General features: G+C 35.0%; 1 protein-coding gene across 1 annotated transcript in view; it reads right to left on the reverse strand.

Annotated features, from left to right (window-relative positions):
- Positions 1-515: 515 nt before the first annotated feature.
- The window catches only part of sema3bl (sema domain, immunoglobulin domain (Ig), short basic domain, secreted, (semaphorin) 3bl), a 53758-nt gene continuing 36331 nt past the window's right edge, over positions 516-17942 (reverse strand). Inside the window, exons 5-15 of the mRNA XM_073818588.1 lie at positions 16081-16171; positions 15260-15376; positions 13238-13386; positions 12222-12336; positions 12033-12102; positions 10172-10548; positions 9987-10078; positions 9624-9665; positions 7469-7694; positions 5724-5857; positions 516-4440 (exon numbers count right to left, since the gene is read on the reverse strand). Of these exons, the coding sequence (XP_073674689.1) occupies positions 3973-4440; positions 5724-5857; positions 7469-7694; positions 9624-9665; positions 9987-10078; positions 10172-10548; positions 12033-12102; positions 12222-12336; positions 13238-13386; positions 15260-15376; positions 16081-16171 (1881 nt within the window). The 3' untranslated portion in view covers positions 516-3972. The remainder of the gene's footprint in view (positions 4441-5723; positions 5858-7468; positions 7695-9623; positions 9666-9986; positions 10079-10171; positions 10549-12032; positions 12103-12221; positions 12337-13237; positions 13387-15259; positions 15377-16080; positions 16172-17942) is intronic.

Below are 17942 nucleotides of genomic sequence, written 5' to 3' on the forward strand. Positions count from 1 at the left end.
ATGTTTGACTTAGCAATTAGCTTTTTAACACTGAGAGCAAAACCATGGCACAATTTGACAGTTATATGATGCAACCGTATCCACCTGCTAACTACATCACATATAAACGCACATTTGGGCCTCATTTAGCTGGTGTTTCAGTTCTGCCTGGGTCTGGTTTATGAATGTCTTTACTGATTTTTATAGCTCTTTTACTGTGGTCTGTTCTCCAGCAGCGATATACATCACAGCACAGGCGCTTGTTCTTAACGTCGAGCCTCGTACTGACTAATGACACTAACGTATGACCTCACTTGAATGGAGTCATTTATAAATTGAGCACTGACAAAGACAATCTCAGGAGAAAAAGACCTTTTCAGTTCAACATGATAAACCAGCACACTTTGGAGAACTTAAAAGGAACATCTGTAATGCTGAACGGTCACACCCAACCCCTGGGTCCCTCTAAGAGGGGGTCGCTCGGAGCTGGCCTAATCGCTCTCCACGGACTCGATGTGAAACACAAACCCATAAAACACTCTGTGAAACGTTTTTATTTATGTATCACTGAACCAAACACAGGTCTGAGTTTTCTGCATGCAAGAATCACTTTTAAATAACATAAATATATCAGACACACTACTTAAAACACTGCATTTGTCCTGTGTGTATTTTATCTACAGAGAAGATGAGCTTAAATCAACTGATTTAAAGATGGTTTAAAAAGAGAAATTGTGTTGATGTTATTGGAGGTACAGAACTCCTTTTAGATTATTGTTTTAATGACACATGCGGTTGAAATTGGAGCAGTGCTGCTGTACCCGTTCACAAAAAGCAGTTTCAGTGCAACTAGTCTATGCAGTCAGCCCTGTCAGGGCATTATATGAGTGTTTCTTTTGCTTGATTTGCTCCGGCAGTTTGATGATTTTCCTCTTAAGTTCTGAAAAGACACTGAGAAAGTTCGCAGCCAAGCGGTTTCTCTCCAGGAAAGATTTGTACAGCAATGTTTTTAGAGAAGGCAGTATTTTTTTCCAGACCTTTCTAACTATTAATAAATAAATGGTTCAAGTGATGCAGGAGTTTTTAGTCTAGATGTACAAGGAAACACGTAAACTAGAGTAAGTGAACAGAGAGAAAGGACACAGATGTTTTTAGCAAGGGTACTGCAGCTGCTGAACAGCGTTTGCTAGAAAGAAGAGTAAACCATCAGCTGTCTAGTTTGACATCTGTTACAGTTTGCTATTTGATTTAATCTTGGACTTACGTTATAGTAAGGTTCAGTTTGTGTGTAATGTACAGTCCGGCGGATGTCGTGGCAAAAATATGTGGTTGTTCAAAGAAATAAATCTGCAACAGTTATTGCATTTTTCACTACAATTGAAAACTGACAGACAAAGTGGCGGCATTTGCGTTTCTGTGAAAAAATAAATAAAGGTGCAAGTTTGTGGTGTGACTGTTGTGCTATTGTTCATTAGTAATTCATGTTCATAATAAATTAATGTATACAATGTTAAAGGGAACCCTGGGTATTAAGACTTGTATGGCTTGATATAACATAAATTATGTCTCCTACTTAAATATGTACTGTAGTAAAAATCCAATGAAAGATTAAGGTTATTTAAAAATTTACATCATTTTACACATATTTTGGACTATGGGGGTGCAATTGTTTTCATTAAGTAAAATGCTTGCACTCTTGTAAGCTACTGGCACTACCTGCTGCTGTTTTTACCACAACACAACTTCTAATATAACTGATAGTGATAAAAAATGACCACAGCTACTCGTACAGATACTGCAAAATAAAATTTCAGGAATTTAAAGGACTTTTCTAGCACTGTTTTTTGATTTTCAAGGAAGTCAAACAAAGGTCTCACTTATCAATGTCTTATCTATCAAGTTCCAATCTAAATCAAATGATTTGTGAATGATGATTCACGAAAAATCATTTCAGGTCAGGACTCGGAGCTTGGATTGTGAAATAATTCATTTGCAAAATAATTCGTAAACCCAGTCTGAAGTTTAATCTAAATCAATTCATTTAGATCTCAAATCTGAATCAAATGATTTACGAATCCGCACTAGTCTCGATCTGAATCAAATGATTCGCGAATCTGCTTTGAAATTCCGATCTAAATCAAACGATTTGCGATCCATGCTCTGAAGTCCTGAACTGAATCAAAAGATTTGTGAACCCACACAAGTCTCAATCTGAATCAAATGATTTGCGTTCTGCACTTAGAAGTTCCGATCTGAATCAAATGATTTACGAACCCGCACAAGTCTTGATCTGAATCAAATGATTAAGAAGTCCCGATCTGAATAATGATTCGTGAAAAAACATTTCAGATCAGGACTTGGAGTGAAATGATTCACAAACCTAGTCCAAAGTTCTGATCTAAATCAAATAATTAGCGAAAACTGCTCCGAAGTACTAATCTGAATCAAATGATCTACAAATCCGCTCAAGTCTCAATCTGAATCTAAAGATTTGCGAACCTGATTCACAAACCATTATTTCAGATCAGGACTCGAATTGCTGATTGCCAATCATTTAATTTGCAAAATGATTCACAAACCTGGTTCAAAGTTGCTATTTAAATAAAAAAAATTAGCGTAACCGAATGATACACTCAAATGATACACAAACCTGCACAAGTCTCGATCTAAATCAAAAGATTTGTGTACCCATTCCGTAGATCCAATCTAAATCATATGATTTGCAATCCCGATCAAAGTCCCAATCTGAATAATGATTCCTAAATCATTTCAAGTGAGGACTCAAAGCACAAATCCCGCCCCAAAGTCTGATTTGAATCAAATGATTTGCAAAATGTGATCCAATTGGAGTGCTTTGAAACAGTAAATCATTTTCTCTGTTTCACTCATAACTATTAATGCTTTTTAAAATCATTTCAAGTGAATCACTTGAACTGAATGATTGAAGTCACGAGTTTGCATCAAGCGGAGCGGTTTCAGCATAAATCACTCGGTTGGTTTGTTCCTCTTTTCATATCTTTAGCCATGTTTACACAAAGCTAGCAGCACTACAGTTGGCTTAGCTCGCTAGTTTTATGACATTAAAACTAAATAATAAGCTAAATGTTATTTTTTTTTTTTAAATAATGTAAATCTTTAATGGGTTTTCTTTTACATATTTCAGTAGGAAACATCATTTATGGTATAGTAAGCCATACAAGTCTTGATACCCAGGGTTCCCTTTAAAAAAAAAAACATAAGTGTATATAATTAGAAAAAGAAAAATTGATAAATGCTGTAAAAATTTGCTCATGCATGTTAGCTACAAACTGGACCTTACTATAAAGTGTTACCAAACTTTACATCTCAAAAGGTAAAAAGAAAACAATGCCTGTACAAAGTTCTGAAGCTTGATCATGATATGTGGTGTTTCAAGCTGATTAAGAACAAAGTCAGTTCTGTTGAAGTCTCAACGGTCGTCAAGCTATGATTCAGTTACCAGAGAAAGTCTAATTAGTCCAACTTTTATTTCTTTACAGCTTGATGTACTGGCAAGCTGAGTTTTGTTGAACGCTGCCATAGTTCTCAGTTGAGGAAAAGTCTCTGAGCATTATGCCCAGTTGTATCACAGCCAGTCGTATCTGAAATGAATGTATGTTTTTTGGCACCTGTTATTGCAGGGGCAGCACTCCAGTCAGCTAGTTTCATCCTGTCTACCCTCATTTGTTCCAGTAAAAAGGTTTTGCAGCTGCTGAGTTCTTAAGTGAGACATATAACATTAGCCACGGTCTACTGTGAGGTGATGAGGGCCGGCTGCCATGGTCACAGGAACTTTTTAGAGAGGACGCTCAAGAATGTCCTAATTAACACAGAGAGAACTTGGACTGTTAGACATAAAACCTATGATATACATCAACACAAACAAAAACAAGTAGGTTTATGTTTATGTGTGTATGAGCATCTAAAAATCGATCCACTTTCCACTGGAAGTCCATTTTGCTTCATGTGGGTGTTTTACTCATGTGTGTGGAGGTCCCGTGGAGAGCGGATTCGGGATTCCCCCGTGCTCTTTTGGACTCGTGCTCTCCGTGCTGAGTCCTGCGCTTGCCGATATTTGTCCATCATGCTTTTGTGTTTGCGTCTCAGCTTCTCGTTACACCAAACACGTTCACAGTACTGCTCCACCTGTGGCAGGTTTGAAGGACCGATCAGCTGCAAAACATCCTTGAACCATGTCCTGGCTAGGCCACGATTGGTAGAGGCTGTGTTGCCAGTGCAAGGTGACCACACTTTGTATTTGCTGTCACGTGACAGGAGGTCCGAAAGGGTTTCGGCGTGTAAGACATCCAACCAGAAGCGTGAGAGGGTTTGTGTGAATGCGTGTTCCCGAGATCGACACACGTAGATGCCTTCGTCCTGACGGAGCACACGGCGGAACAACAAACCGTCATCTGTCTTAATGATACGTTCATCTAGTACCACCTAAACAAAGGAGGAGAAATGGTCAGAAATTGAGCTGCTGTAGCAAATATGTCTCATAAGCAATGCAGGTGTTTTTTAGTTGGATGTAAAAGTGAACATACAGTTGAGGTCAAAAGTTTACATACACCTTACACAATCTGCAAAATCTTAATTACTTTACAAAAACTAAGAGGGATCACACAAAATGCATGTTATTCTTTTATTTAGTACTGACCTGAATAAGATATTTTACATAAAAGATTTTTACATATAGTCCACAAGAGAAACTAGTTGAATTCTGTTCAAAAGTTTACATACACTTGATTCTTAATACTGTGTTGTTACCTGAATGATCCACATTTAGTTTAAAAAAAAAATATATATATATATATATATATATTTTATAGTTGTTCATGAGTCCCTTGTTTGTCCGAAACCGTTAAACTGCCTGCTGTTCTTCAAAAAAAATCCTTCAGGTCCCACAAATTCTTTCGTTTTTCAGCATTTGTGTATTTGAACCCTTTCTTACAAGGACTGAATGATTTTGAGATCCATCTTTCCACACTGAGGACAACTGAGGGACTCATATGCAACTATTACAGAAGGTTCAAACGCTCACTGATGCTCCAGAAGGAAAAACAATGCTTTAAGAGCCAGGGGTGTAAACTTTTGAACAGAATGAAGATGTGTACATTTTTCTTATTTTGCCTAATTATCATATTTTTTGTTATTTAGTACTGCCCTTCAAAAGCTACAGAAGATACTTACAATAGGCAAAATAAGTTCAACTGACCCTGATCTTTAAATACAAAAAGTTTTCACCCCCATCTTTCCTTCTGCAGCATCAGTGAGCGTTTGAAACTTCTGTAAGTTCCTCAGTGTAAAAAGATGGATCTTGAAATCTTAGTCATTGTTTGAAAGGGTTCAAATACACAAAAATGCTAAAAATCTAAGAATTTGTGGGACCTGAAGGATTTTTCTGAAGAACAGTGTGCAGTTTAACTGTTCGGGACAAAAAAGGGACTTGTAAACAACTATCACGAAACTAAAAAAAACACAGCTGTGGATCATTCAGGTGACAACACAGTATTAAGAATCAAGTGTATGTAAACTTTTGAACAGGGTAATTTTTTATAAATGTAACTATTTTTGGATGTAATGTAAACGTCTTTCATGTAATATATTTTATTCAGGTCAGTACTAAATAAAAAGTAACATGCATTTTGTATGATCCCTCTTATTTTGGTAAAATCATTCACTTTTGCAATTTGAAGCAAAACAGTAATGTACTATAAGTCTCTCACCTCCTCAAAGGAGTCATCTCTCTGAATGTGCCATGTGACAGTGGCCTGTGGCGATCGAGGGATGCACTCCAGGAAAGTGCTGTTGTTCTCAGTGCCGTAAACGACCCGTTCTTCAGTCAGATCCAGATCCTCCACTACAGAGACGAACGCATGACTGTTAACCTTTGTATACCTTTGATACACAACCACGTCCATCTGTCCTGAGCACGAGTTTAACATCCAGCTCGTGACATGTGAACGCGCTCTGGTGTAGTATACGCAAACACCGGAAGCGATCTGACGCATGAATACGACACTTTAAAGGGATAGTTCACCCAAAAATGAAAATTTGATGTTTATCTGCTTACACCCAGGGCATCCAAGATGTAGGTGACTTTGTTTCCTCAGCAGAACACAAACAAGATTTTTAACGAAAACCGGTGCAGTCTGCCAGCCAAATGATATGAGTGGATGGGCACCAAACCTTTAAAAGTAAACAAAAACATGCACAGACAAATCCAAATTACACCCTGCGACTCGTGACGATACATTGATGTCCTAAGACATGAAACGATTGGTTTTGTGAGAAACTGAACAGTATTTATATCATTTTTTACCTTTGATACACAACCACGTCCATCTGTCCTGAGCACGAGTTTAACATCCAGCTCGTGACATGTGAACGCGCTCTGGCGTAGAATACGCAAACACCGGAAGCGATCTGACGCATGAATACGACACTCATTGTTTACACGGTGCACAGAGATTGTGGGTATAGCGGCTATTCAAAATGGTACTTACTTGCGCTTATCCTGATTGTTCAAACCGATTTAAAGTTAAAAGATTACGTTTGTTTGCGCAAACCCATCCGGGACTTTTCACTGATTTCCCCTTACGGTGTTTGCGTATACTACGCCAGAGCGCTTTCACATGTAACGAGCCGAATGAAAAGCTTGTGCTCAGGACAGATGGACGCAGCTGTGTATCAAAGGTAAAAAATGATATAAATACTGTTCAGTTTCTCGCAAAAAACGATCGCTTCGTGTCTTAGGACATCAGTGTATCATCACTAGTCGCAGGGTGTAATTTGGATTTGTCTGTGCATGTTTTTGTTTACTTTTAAAGGTTTGGTGCCCATCCACGTCCATTATATGGCTGGCAGACTGCACCAGTTTTTGTTAAAAATCTTCGTTTGTGTCACCTACATCTTGCATGCCCTGGGGGTAAGCAGATAAACATCAAATTTTCATTTTTGGGTGAACTATCCCTTTAACAGTCACGCAACACGGTTCAGTGTAAGGTCAGTCTGGGATTTTCCACTGCATGTGTGTTTGTGCAAGTATGCAGATACATATGTAATCCCTTTTCATCACCAACATCCTCACCTTTGGCATGCAAACACTCAAGTGCTCTTCACTCACACCTCTTTTGTTCTTTCCTCTCATTCTCTCTCTCCTCTGTGATGAGAGACAGAGAGTGATCTGTCTGTTCACCCCTCACTCTATCAGTTCCTGTCTTTAACACCAAACAGAGAGTTTGTCCCGGTGGAATGAGATTGCCCTTCAAACCCTATTAATCTTCCTATTAGACTAGCTCAAAGGTGTACTGAACTCAAATGATTAAACAATGTAACTTCAAGTCTCTGAAGGAATAGGTCTTCTCCTGCACTTTCACATCAGTGAGCTCTTTGACATGTAAATGCAATTGAAGTTCTCAGCGGAGGCCAGTGGTGTATTGACATTCACGCTGCATGGCTTCTTTCTTACCACTGAGGTTTTGGTCCATGCACTGCACTGCTGGGTTTGCATGTTTGATGTCCTGTCTTCGGTAACGTCGTTTTGTGTTTGGCAGGTAGCGTGTGCAGGTGTGCCCGTCCCAGGCGCAGTATGGATCTCGAGCCAGGCAGCACTCGGCACAGGCTTTACCGTACATACTGCAGCGGTGCAGAGGCACCTGGACAACACCTGTCTGTGAACCCACGAACAGAGTTTGCTGGAAGAGAGAGAGAGAGAAATAAGAGTTTTATTCCATTTTTTTTCACCGTTCCCTTGAGCAAAACAGGAACAGTTAACCAAAAAATTATATTCAGTCATTTAGTCAAAGTCACATTATTCTTAATATACGTCCGTAATATTTGTATACTACCAGTCAAAAGTCAGATTAGTAATGTTTTTTAAAGAAGTCTCCTCTGCTCACCAAGCCTAGATTTATTTAATCCAAAGTACAAGTAATATTTTTACTATTTAACTTGAACTGTTTTCTCTTTGAATATATTTTAAAATGTAAATTATTCCTGTGATCAGAGCTAAATTTTCAGCATCATTACTCCAGTCTTCAGTGCCACATTATTATTATCATCAATATTTTATACTTGTACATAAGTATATTTTTTTCAGAATTTTTTGATGAATAGAAACATCCAAAGATCAGCATTTATCTGAAATAAAAAGCTTTTGTAACATTATACACTATACCTTTTAAAAGCTTGGAGTCAGTGTATTTTTATTTATTTATGTTTCAGAAAAGATTGTTAAATTGATCAAAAGTGATGATAAAGATTTATGTTACAAGATTTATTCATTTATTCTGAACTTTATTCATCAAAGAAGCCTGAAAAAAATACTACTCGGCAGCATGATTTCTAAAAGATTATGTGACTGATGTAATGATGCTAAAAATTCAGCTTTGAAATCACAAAAATAAATTACATTTTTTTTTATATATATTCAAATAGAAAACGGTTATTTTAAATAATAAAAATGTTTCAAAGTTGTACTGTTTTTGTTGTACTTTGGATCAAATGAATGCAGGCTTAAATACCAAAAGAGACTTCTTTTAAAAACATTAAAAATCTTACTGTTCAAAAACTTTTGACTGGTAGTGTACAACACAAAAGGAGATATTTAGAAGAATGTCCTGGCTGCTCTATTCCATGTAAAAGTGAATGAGGACTGGGGTTAAGTTTCAAAAAAGCTAAAGCTTAAAAGCACTAAAAGTGGTATATATAATCAAAATTTGTCATTATTTATTTTAAAGAAAAAAATTAAACGGCACAGTTTGACCTCAAACCTGGTATAATGGTATAATATGAGGCGCTATGTTTAAAGGGATAGTTCACTCAAAAAAAAAAATGTCATTAAATACTCACCCTTATGTGGTTCCAAACCCATAAAACCTTTTGTTTATCTTTGGAACACAAGATATTTTTGATGAAATCTGAGAGCTTTTCTGACAGCAATGCAACTGACACATTTAAGGCCCAGAAAGTTAGTGAAGACATTGTTAAAATATTCCATGTGACATCAGTGGTTCAACTGTGATTTTATAAAGCTACGAGAATATTTTTTGGCTTTTTGCCTTGAAAGTGTCAGTGGCGTTGCTGTCTATGCAGGGACAGGGATCTCTTGGATTTCATCAAAAATATCTTAATTTGTGTTCCGAAGATGAACAAAGGTCTTGCGTATTTGAAACAACATGAGCATGAGTAATTACTGACTGAATTTTCATTTTTGGGTGAACTATCCCTTTAAGCTCAAATCCCTTTTGAATTCCAGTCAAAAACATCATCAGTTTGGAATGATTTGATAGTAAATGATGACCATTTTTTATTTTTTGGGTGAACTGACTCTTTAACTCCCGTGGTTTCAGGGTTGTCTATGACATAAGTGAACTGTCAGTCGGTTTGGATATAAAGCACCTGCTTCATGATGAATTACAAAGCAACTGGTTGTTTTGCATGAATGTTTTATTGCTTTGGAGCCAAAAGGCATGTACACACAAAGCGGAGTCCCATTTCTCAGCACACAGTAAATGCCTCTTTGGGAATTTAGTGGAAAATGAATTTATGGTGCTGCTTATGTTACTACGCTTACGTTAATTTGCTGGAACAATATAGTGAGCGTGCATGATGCATAAACTTACCCTTTTCACAGATATGTCCATGGAGGTTATGGGAGTGGGTACCTGCAGAGATAAATATCATGAGAAACACAACTAAAGATATGCACACATACACATATACACTACAGTTCAAAGTTTGGGGTCAGTATGACATTTTAAGATATATTAAGTATATTTAAAATATTAAGCAGCACAACTATTTTCAACATGAATAACAATAGGAAAGGATTCTTAAGCACCAAATTAGCATATTTAAATATTTTCTGAAGGATCAAGCAACAACGAAGGCTGCTGAAAATTCAGCTTTGCCAAATTTTTACCACAAACTTTTAAACAGTAGTGCATTTAAAACACAAAAACACTTTCAGACGTATGATTGCAGACCTTGAACACCTGCATTTCCTCCAGGGTGATTTCCTCGTTGGCGAGAGAGTTACCATTTCCAAGTACGATAACCTTTAGCACAGTCCCAATATCTGAAGAGGTCAAAGGTTACAGTTATTTAATCATTCCCCCATGGTTCCAAACACACTTGAGTGTTAACTATGTGATGAGACTTCATATCTTACCAGTGCCGATGAACATGACATCATAGTATCCGTCTTCGGCCTGTGCACGGTCTACAGTGATGTGTGTGAGCTTGTATGGGACGCCGGTGCGGAGCAGCAGCGGTTGTCGTTGTGATGGGTAAATGGGGCGCCACATTAGTGGGTGTGTTCGTGCAAATTGCAAAACAGTGTCTGGAAACTCCAGTGTGCTACGGAAGGCACGACCAGGCTGGGCCGTGATCTTACTGGGGCACACCCCTGGGCGCGGGTAAGGGACTCGTCCTTCGTAAGGTCCCCACTGATGGTCCGGTCCTTCTTTATGAGCAAATGGCCCATTGAATGCCTCACGGATATCAGCCATACTGTACACACACACTGCATAGCCCTGAAACACATTACTAGAGAGAGAAGATGTTCTGTTAGACCCAAATATCCCGATTTATGCTGTTAAAGAATCAGTTCACTCAAAAAAGAAAATTTGCTGAAAAGTTACTAGGGATGGGTTTTGACAAATTTCGCGATTCGATTTGATTCTGATCAACAAGCTTGCAATTCGATTAAATTATTTTGGATATATTTTATATACTATATATAATATAGCACTAGGTAAATCTCTCAACTAACGCTGTAAAATATACATGATAGTCAATACTACGTTAATTATTAAAGGTTAAAATGAACTGATTTGTATAAAAACCTTTAATTACACAATTAATCTTTTATAATAACAAAATTACAATTATGTAATTATATTTGTATACCAATTAATTTTTTGAAATATAAACATTTAAATGGTGGCTCTCATAAAAACTTGGCGGATTTATTCAAACATAAATTAAACACTGAAGAACAATAAAAATTATAATGAATATGTTATATGGTGCATACAGACTATACTAATCGATTCTTGGGATTTATTCTGGAAATACTTTGACTTTATTCTCGTAATTTCAATTTTATTCTCGAAATATTTTGACTTTATTCTCAAAATATTTTGATTTTATTCTCAAAATATTTAGACTATTCTCAAAATATTTTAATTATTCTCGTAATTTTAGATTTTACTTTTTTTGTAATCTTGAGTATTCTCTAAATATTTCTACTTTATTCTGGAAATATTTTAACTTTATTCTTGAAATATTTTGACTTTATTCTTGTAATTTTAGATTTTTTAGTAATTTTGACTTATTCTCAAAAATATTTAAATTTTATTCTCGTAATTTCGACTATTTTAAAAATATTTCTACTTTATTCTCAAAATATTTCAACTTAATTCTCATAATTTTTACTTTATTCTCAAAATATTTGTACTTTTTTCTCAAAATATTTCTACTTTATTTTCTAATTTTTACTTTATTCTCAACATATTTTGACTTTATCCTGAAAAAATTTCAACTTTATTCTCAAAATATTTCAACTTTATTCTCAAAATATTTCTACTTTATTCTCAAAATATTTCTACTTCTCAAAATATTTCTACGTTATTCTTGTAATTTTTACTTTATTCTCAACAAATTTTTACTTTATTCTCAAAATATTTTATCTTTATTCTTGTAATTTCGACATTATTCTCAAAATATGATTATTTTTTTCATTATTTTTTCATTTTTAATGTGACACTAAAACTCTGTCATACAATTGCATAATTAAGGGAGAGAGAGAAAAGTAAAATAAAATAAAACAAATACAAAAATTAAAAAATATTAAGAATATAAAATGAATAAGAAAATAAAATGCATAAAAGAAAAAAGGTTTAATCTAAGAATGCTTAAAACAAAAGAACAAGCATATACAAAGACATAAACTGGAGAGTGCAATCAGTATGAGTGTTTTACAGAGGAAATGCACAGACAAACAGATTCAGCCTGGATTTGACACAGACCTGATGGTGCTGAATATTGCGTAGATCTCTGGATTGGTTTCATCTTTGGTCCTTAACAGAAACACATCCTCTGCATGACAAACATACAATGAAATATCACACAAGGGTCATAAGAGCTCAAAATGATCTCAAGTTTACATAATGTTGTATATAAAAAGAAGCCGAGGGTGTGCGTGTTTATTTTCTCACCCAGCTGGTGAAAGTGTGTTTGGATGCCGTGAGGTCCAGGAACAGAACACACCAGTCGGGCTTTAATAAATGTGCTCCACTTATTCACCAAAACCCTCTGCCCACCCACATCATTCTGAAACCACATAAACAATAAATCATGAGGCATTGGATTCAATTGGACAACAGATCGGCAAAAAGTCAAATCTCAGTGTCTTTTACCCCCCAGACCACACACAACGAACGCTGGGTAAAACAAACTATCCATGCATCTCAATGTGTATACTATCCATCCTAAGTAGTATGCAAGTTTAGAATTAGTGCATTCCAAATCAGCTAGCGCAACAGCTACATACATGCTTTTCAGCAAACATTTCCCACAATCCCAGAGTTTCTGACAGCTCTCATTTGACTTTTTCAGCTGTAGTGGTTTAATTAAGGAGGTCACACACCCCAAACCTCTGTAATATGAACCCTGTTTATACATAAACATTCAGTTGTAACTGTTCCCGTGAGAACAAGAATGGTTCAATATCAGAAAATATCTGCAGTTATGGAGATAATGGCACCCTAAGGGAAATTCTGTTACGGTTTTCCAAAAAGCAGTGCAGCTGGGTTTACCGTGTCGAAAACATATGGGTGGCGTAAAGAATCCTAAATCTGTGTAATCGGTATATGTGAAAATAATCACCCCCTCCGCAGTGTAAAAGAGTGTGTGTGAGATTTGAGAATGTGCTGAAGTTGAACAATGAACAGCAGTCAAAGTGACAGTAATGTGCGATTGACCTCGGCTCTTTGAACACTGACCTCTGAATGACAGAGGGAGGTTTGTACTGCTCCCCTTAACTCTACAGAGCCTTGTGTGTTAGTGTGCATGTGTGTGTATGGGTACAGCGGTAAGTGTTTGTGTGATTCAGAGGCATGCAGACCATCCAGCAGCTGTGCACATGTGGTTGAAAAAAGGCAGGAGCATTCCAGTATACTGGCCTACTTGTGCTTGGATGTAAGTATGTGGTGTTTGTTGTAGTTTGTCTCACCGCACATAATCGTCCAATGCGTGTGTGTATGGCTCCTTCGTCGTCTCGCTCTACGGTCTCTTTTGCTCTTTCAGTGAAGAAGAAATAAATTTTATCGTCGTCTTTGTCTGCACTGTCAGGAATGAGGTGGGCTGCAATAAACCTGGGCTCTGCACATGCACAAACACACACATAGACACACTATTATAATGCATATTGGATTGTTGAAGTATGTAGTCTCTACAAATCATTTCAGTTTGACTAATGATTTTGAGAAATCATTACTAATTGGATGTTCCATCAATAATGAGCACTTACACTACCAGTCAAAATTTTTTTAATGTTTTTTTAAAGAAGTCTCTTCTGCTCAGTGCTCACCAAGCTTGCATTTATTTGATCCGACGTACAGCAAAAATATATATATATTTTTAACTATTTTTAGCATCATTACTCCAGTCACATGCTTCAGAAATTACTCTAATATTCTGATTTGCTGCTCAAAAAACATTACTATTATGTTGAAAACAGCTGAATAGAATTTTTTAGGTTTCTTGGGGGAATAGAAAGTTTAGAAGCATTTCAAATAGAAATCTTTTGTAACATTATAAATGACTTTATCATCACTTTTGATTAATTTAAACCATTCTTGCTAAATAAAAGTATTAATTTCTATCATTTCTTTCCCCCCAAAAACATACATCTCAAAATATTTAGACTTTATTTTCGTAATTTCAACTTTAGTCTCAAAATATTTTGACTTTATTCTCATGATTTTAGCTTTTTTATATATGTGGCACTAAAACGGCATCATACAATTGCATAATTAAGGGAAAGAAGAGAAAATTTGAGTAAAATTAAACAAAAATTCTAAAATAAAAAATATTAAGAACATTAAAAATGAATAAGGCGGCATAAAATGCATAATAGAAAAAAAGTTTAATCTTAAAATGCTTTAAACAAAAGAAAAAACAAGTATATTCACTACCAAAAGTTTTTGAACAGTAATTTTTTTTTTTCATTTATCTGAAATAGAAATCTTTTGTAACATGATAAATGTATTTATCATCCGTTTTTATCAATTTAAAGCATCCTTGTTAAATAAAAGTATTCATTTCTATCATTTCCAAAAAAAAGTATAATATATATACTGACTCTTTTGAATGGTATAGTGTATACTGTTACAAAAGCTTTTTGTTTCAGATAAATGCTGATCTTTGGAGCTCTTTATTTCCCAAAGAACCCTGAAAAAAATGCACTAAACTGTTTTAAATATTAATAATAATCATAATAAAAATGTTTCTTGATATCAGCATATTAGAATGATTTCTGAAGGATCATGTGACACTAAAGACTGAAAATTTAGCTTTGATCACAGGAATAAACTTAGCTTTGATCACAGGAATAAATTACTTTTTAAACTATATTAAAAACAGTTATTTTAAATAGTAAAAATATTTAAAAATTATTTTTGCTGTATTTTGGATCAAATGCCGGCTTGGTAGAGACTTCTTTAAAAAACATTAAAAATCTTACTGTTCAAAAACTTTTGACCAGTAGTGTATGTCCAGATTTAAAATGCAAAAATATATATTAAATATATATACATATTTTTAATTACCTTTTTTTAGTATTTATTTTCATTTTAGTGTAAGTTTTAGTTATTTTGTTAAATGCTTTTGTCATTATTTTTTATATTTCTAATATCTAAGAAAACAATATTTCTCTAACATATATTTCTTTAACTCTAGTATATTTCTATTTAATTTTTAGTTTTACTGATGTTAGTATTTTTTCTTTTTTTTCAGATACATTTTTTATTTTTGTGTACGTTTTTTATGTTTAAATTTTTTATTTAAATTAACAAAAAAAATGTATAAGCTTTAATTAACAATGACTGTTTTGCTACTAAAAATGTATTAATGTCACCATCTTTTCCACCATGTTATAAAACATAAGAAATAAGACAATTGTTTAGTAGTATCAAAAGTAATCAATATTAACTACAATATCAAATTAATTATTACTATCAAAAGTAATTTGTACCATGTAGGATCTTCTGATCCGTCTCTGTTCTCATTGGTGAGCGAGTCCCTAAACCTCTCAAAATCACAGAGTCTCTCCCCAGAAAATCTGCAGTCAGACCAGTGTACAACTCTCCACCTAAGAGAGAGAGAAAAAGAGTATTAGAGGTCAGCTCAGAGAACTCAATCTCTTACATGAGACTGGATAAGTAAAAAAACTTTCTGCAAGAAGCCCTATTGTAAATTTGAGGTGAGACCTGATATACAGTCAACAGCTTTTCAAAGTCACACACACTTAGTCATCTTAAATGGGATCATACCATTTTACTGTTTTTAATAATACTTAAAAAAATCTACATGAACACATGTTGCCCCTGTTGGCCATCAATTATCTGACAGAAACTCATGTGTACAGTATGTCAGTGTGTGGAAGTGTCTCCAAGTTCACTAACATGCAATCTTAAAAATCTGTCCCAAAATGTATTGCATCTGTCAAAATGTCATGCAAGGAAAGCCAAGATTGTGCAGTGTTGTGAAGACACACATTATACACACTGAAAGATGTGTCTGTGCCCCAGAAGACTGTAACACACCCACGAACACACAACCAGAAGACCCCCGCAACACTAAACCTGGACTGAAGAACATGTCAAATTTCTCCCATCAGAGCAGTCAATCTACAACGGCCCATAATCTCAGTGACAACTGACAAGCAGAAACCTCCACCCAACACACACAAGCCAAAATACACACGCAAACGTGCTCCAACAATCTCATAAGCACACAACACAAGCATGCAGTGGCATGAACTTTGACAATGTAACTTAACACACTGAAATGTACCTGTGAAGGTGCTTGCAAAGGGTAGTTTGGGGTCATGGGGACATTTCCCCCTCCCGTTCTGTACCGTGGTACGATCCAAACTGAACACATGCTGCCAACAAGAAGTCAGAAAATTCACATCAATTTTATAACTCAACAATAAACTTGAGCTCACACATGTTTGAATTTCACTTGCTGGTGAAGAAATGTATTATTTATTTTTACAATACTGGGACATACTATTAATCATATTCAGTTTGGAGTAATAGAAACCACAAGGCCCACTTAATATTGCCAAAGATATATTTATTATTGTAGTTCAGTTTAATGCTTCCTGACTTTTCCTCACCTTATGAGAACTGATTATAAACAAAACGAATAGCTCAAAAAAAGTCACAGTACATTAGTATCTTAGAAACTATGGTATAAAAATGTACAAAATGAAATGCAAAAATCTTCTGATGAACACTACTGTTTAAAGGTTTGTGGTCTCTAGGAAGCTTTTGAAAGATGCTCACTTAGGCTGCATTTATTTGACTAAAAGCATAGTGAGAACTGTAATATTGTGGATTATTATTACAGTTTTTCTTGTGATCATTTGAAACGTAATTTATTGCTGTGATGGCAAAGCGGAATTTTATCAGCTAATAAATCAGTCTTCAGCAGTGTTGGGAAAAGTTACTTTTAAAAGTAATGCATTACAATATTGCAATGTTACTCCCTAAAAAGTAACTTAAATTATTTTACTTAGTACCTTTTAATGAAGAGCAATGTGTTTAAATTAAAAGGATATACAATAGTTCTTCCATGTAATATAAATAAAAATATTTTAAAGAACTGCTAACCAAAACAGTTACTGGTAGCCACTGACTTTACTGATCTTTTATATTCAACAGAAGAAAGAAACTTGAGTAAGTGATGAAAAAAATGGTCATTTCTGGATAAACAATCCCTTTTAAATAGTATCTTCTGACTTTGAGTTTCTGGGTTGTACCATATCAGTTACTTTTTAATCTGGGCAGGGCTTGCTTGTTTGTTTTTAATATAAAATCTTACATTATTGGCAAATTGTAAAAGCCCTTTCCCACCAAAAGTCTCAGGCTTAGAGAAAAGTAAATTCATGTCTGTATGGTTAATTTCTGTAAGAAGAAAGTTTAACACTCTTTAGCAATAAAAAAACAAACAAATGTTAGTTTATCTTAAGTAAAATTTGCTTATTAGTATGGTTGAAATGGATCATCGATTTCTGTTGGAAATTCCAGTGATAAGTACTTATTGGTATGTATTTTGTGTCTTGCGATAAAGTTACCACAGGTACGTTTTCGTCATGAGATCAGGTAGTTACTGAAACAGTAAGTCTTTGCTGTCAGTTCAGACCAATTTAAAAGTATTAATTGCTTACTGATCCTAAACTTTTGATTTGATTTATTGTAGTTTGTGTCAAACTGACCGTAAACAGAAATAACAGTGTTGAGCTTTAATTAACTAAATGTAGCAACACTACTAAGTTTTACTTGCTACAATTATCAGTAGCATGACTTCAGTGTAATTCAGCTGTTTTCATAACAGTGTAGATCTTTAAATAATGAACTACTTTTTCCAACAAGTACCAGAGTAGCATTACACAACACTACATCATTGTTTTTCTTGTCACGGTCTATTATACACATAGCTTTACAGCCAGAAGAGCTGAGGCAATGACTGTGCTCTCATACACAATATCCCTTTTCTCTTTGTTTTACTGTATCCAGCATTGGGAATTTCAAAACATTTAGTGAAATAGTTTGTTCAGGTTTACATTTAACTACTGTTATTGGTTGTATTTATCATCAGCGTATCTGTTGAATTCACTCTAATTGATTTTTTTTGTGCCAGATAAACAA

The sequence above is a fragment of the Garra rufa genome, chromosome 15 (genome assembly GCF_049309525.1).
Source record: "Garra rufa chromosome 15, GarRuf1.0, whole genome shotgun sequence".
Lineage (NCBI taxonomy): Eukaryota > Metazoa > Chordata > Actinopteri > Cypriniformes > Cyprinidae > Garra > Garra rufa.